This window comes from Opisthorchis viverrini (assembly GCF_000715545.1).
Source record: "Opisthorchis viverrini unplaced genomic scaffold opera_v5_39, whole genome shotgun sequence".
NCBI classification, from domain to species: domain Eukaryota; kingdom Metazoa; phylum Platyhelminthes; class Trematoda; order Opisthorchiida; family Opisthorchiidae; genus Opisthorchis; species Opisthorchis viverrini.
Window position 1 is genome coordinate 581,055 of NW_008751696.1, and position 2,016 is coordinate 583,070.

The window sequence follows — 2,016 nt, forward strand, 5'->3', positions numbered from 1 at the left end:
AAGGCAGCGGTGTTTGGCGGGAAATACAAATGCATTACCATTTCTACGGAACAAGTCGCCACATGTTCCAACCCCCAACCTGGAGGGCCAGGTGACTGTGTTCGTCAGACCTCTAACCATTGACCAACCTGGTGTGAGAGACTCTGTGAGTGTCGCGAGACACTCACAATAACAAGCCACATTCGTGACCTTCCCCGAAAAACAGAAATGTATTTTCTAACTGCATAAGACACTGACGGAGGTACAAGCCAAACGCGTTCTCCTTTAAGGGCAGGAACGGGGAACCCACGAGTGATGCAATATCAGTGTTCGACGTATATGGATAACAATACAGGGGCGGATGTTGAGCCTGAGCAAACCCAACCTTGTCGAAGCATAAGATCAAACGAAGTCTCACCGGCTGGGTCTTCGTAGGAGAGGACATTCTCCAAATCTTGCACAAGATCAACTCATTCTGCGCGTTGGGGCTAGACGAGGTTCATGAAAAAATCTTCAAATTGATGTCGTTTACACCGGCAAACCACCTCTACCTGGTGTTTCGTCAGTCGCTTGATGGAGACCATCTTCCCTCTGCTTGAAAGGAAGTGATTGTCACGCAAATTTGCAAAACTGGTGACCGAATATCGCCTATGATCTACGGGTTTATAAGACTCACTAGCGCTCCGTGCAAAGTGATGGGACGCATTACGATTCGAGCTATCCTAGATCACTTCACTTACAACAAATTGATGTCTCCAACTCAACACCGAATTCTCCAAAGCGGCTCTCACGTGACCAACATGCTCGTGTTTATGGACAGCTTAACCCAAGCCAAGGAAGGGAGACTCATGTCGGATACTACATTTTTCGACTTCTCAAAAGCATTGACAAGGTCCAACACGTCACGCCGCTCCGCAAACTCGAGTCTAATGAAATTCAAGCGGAAATCCCACACTGGATCAAGGCGTTTCTATCAGACAGACTATTCCGAGTGAGAGTGGGCTCTACCTGTTCTTTTCAAGTGCCTGTCTCCATTGAAATCACTCAAAGCTCCGTTCTGGGACCACCGCTGTCTCTGATATGCGTCAGCGACCTTCCAGATGTTCTTGCAAGTCCATGTCTACTTTTTGCGGACGACTTGCAAACCGGGAGTTTTAATGCCACTGCCCTACAAATGGATGTAGACGCTGCAAAGCAGTGGTCATTGGACTGACACCTTCCTTTGAATGACGAAAAGTGCGTCCATATTTCACTTAGAGGAGACCCAGAGAATGCCTTTGTCATGCATGGTGAGGAATAATCAGGATATATCATGAGGGGAGACGCCGAAAAATTATTTGGGTATCTGGCTCTTTTCAAACTTGTACTTCTCACTGCACCATGAGAAATCGCCCTAAAAGGCATTCGCCGTTCTACGAACGATTCGGCACACCTTTTACGGTATTACTCACGTGGAATTCCGGATATATTATGGGGCCTAAACCAGACTGCTTCGTGAATACGCCAATCAAGCCGTCTACTCAGGACACACGAAAGACCTCACCCTCATTGAGCGTGTCCAGCCTAAATGGTTTCCGGTCTCAAGTCCGTGGACTACGAAACGCGTCTCGCGATGCTTGACATCTTTACCGTGGATTATCATCACATTCGAGAAGACAAACTTGTTCCTTACGCCCTGTTCCAACAAGGTTTGGCCAAACATGTTTTCACAGTTGACTGAACAAATAAGCGGCGATGACAGCTCAGAGTACACACGTTCACCAGGCAAAATTTTCTGATTTCTGGTAGTTTCTGCGTGAAATAACCTTCCTCCGATAATTGTCGACTCTCCATCTAGAAACCAGTTCAACGCACCATTAAACACTTATGTGATGGAACGCATTCTGAAGCGAGCCATCCTAGATCACCTTACTTCCAGCAATCTGATATCTCCAGCTCAACACGGATTTCTCCCAAACCGTTCTTGCGTGACAAACATGCTCGTGTTTATGGACAGCTTAACCCAAGCCAAGGACGAAGGACTCATATCGGATGCCA

General features: G+C 47.1%; 1 protein-coding gene across 1 annotated transcript in view; it reads left to right on the forward strand.

Moving 5' to 3' along the window:
• Positions 1 to 1,850: 1,850 nt before the first annotated feature.
• T265_02968 (hypothetical protein) overlaps positions 1,851 to 2,016 on the forward strand; it is a gene marked incomplete at both ends in the record, with an annotated part of 41,959 nt that continues 41,793 nt past the window's right edge. Inside the window, one exon of the mRNA XM_009167347.1 lies at positions 1,851 to 1,963. Coding sequence (XP_009165611.1) covers positions 1,851 to 1,963 — 113 coding nt within the window. The remainder of the gene's footprint in view (positions 1,964 to 2,016) is intronic.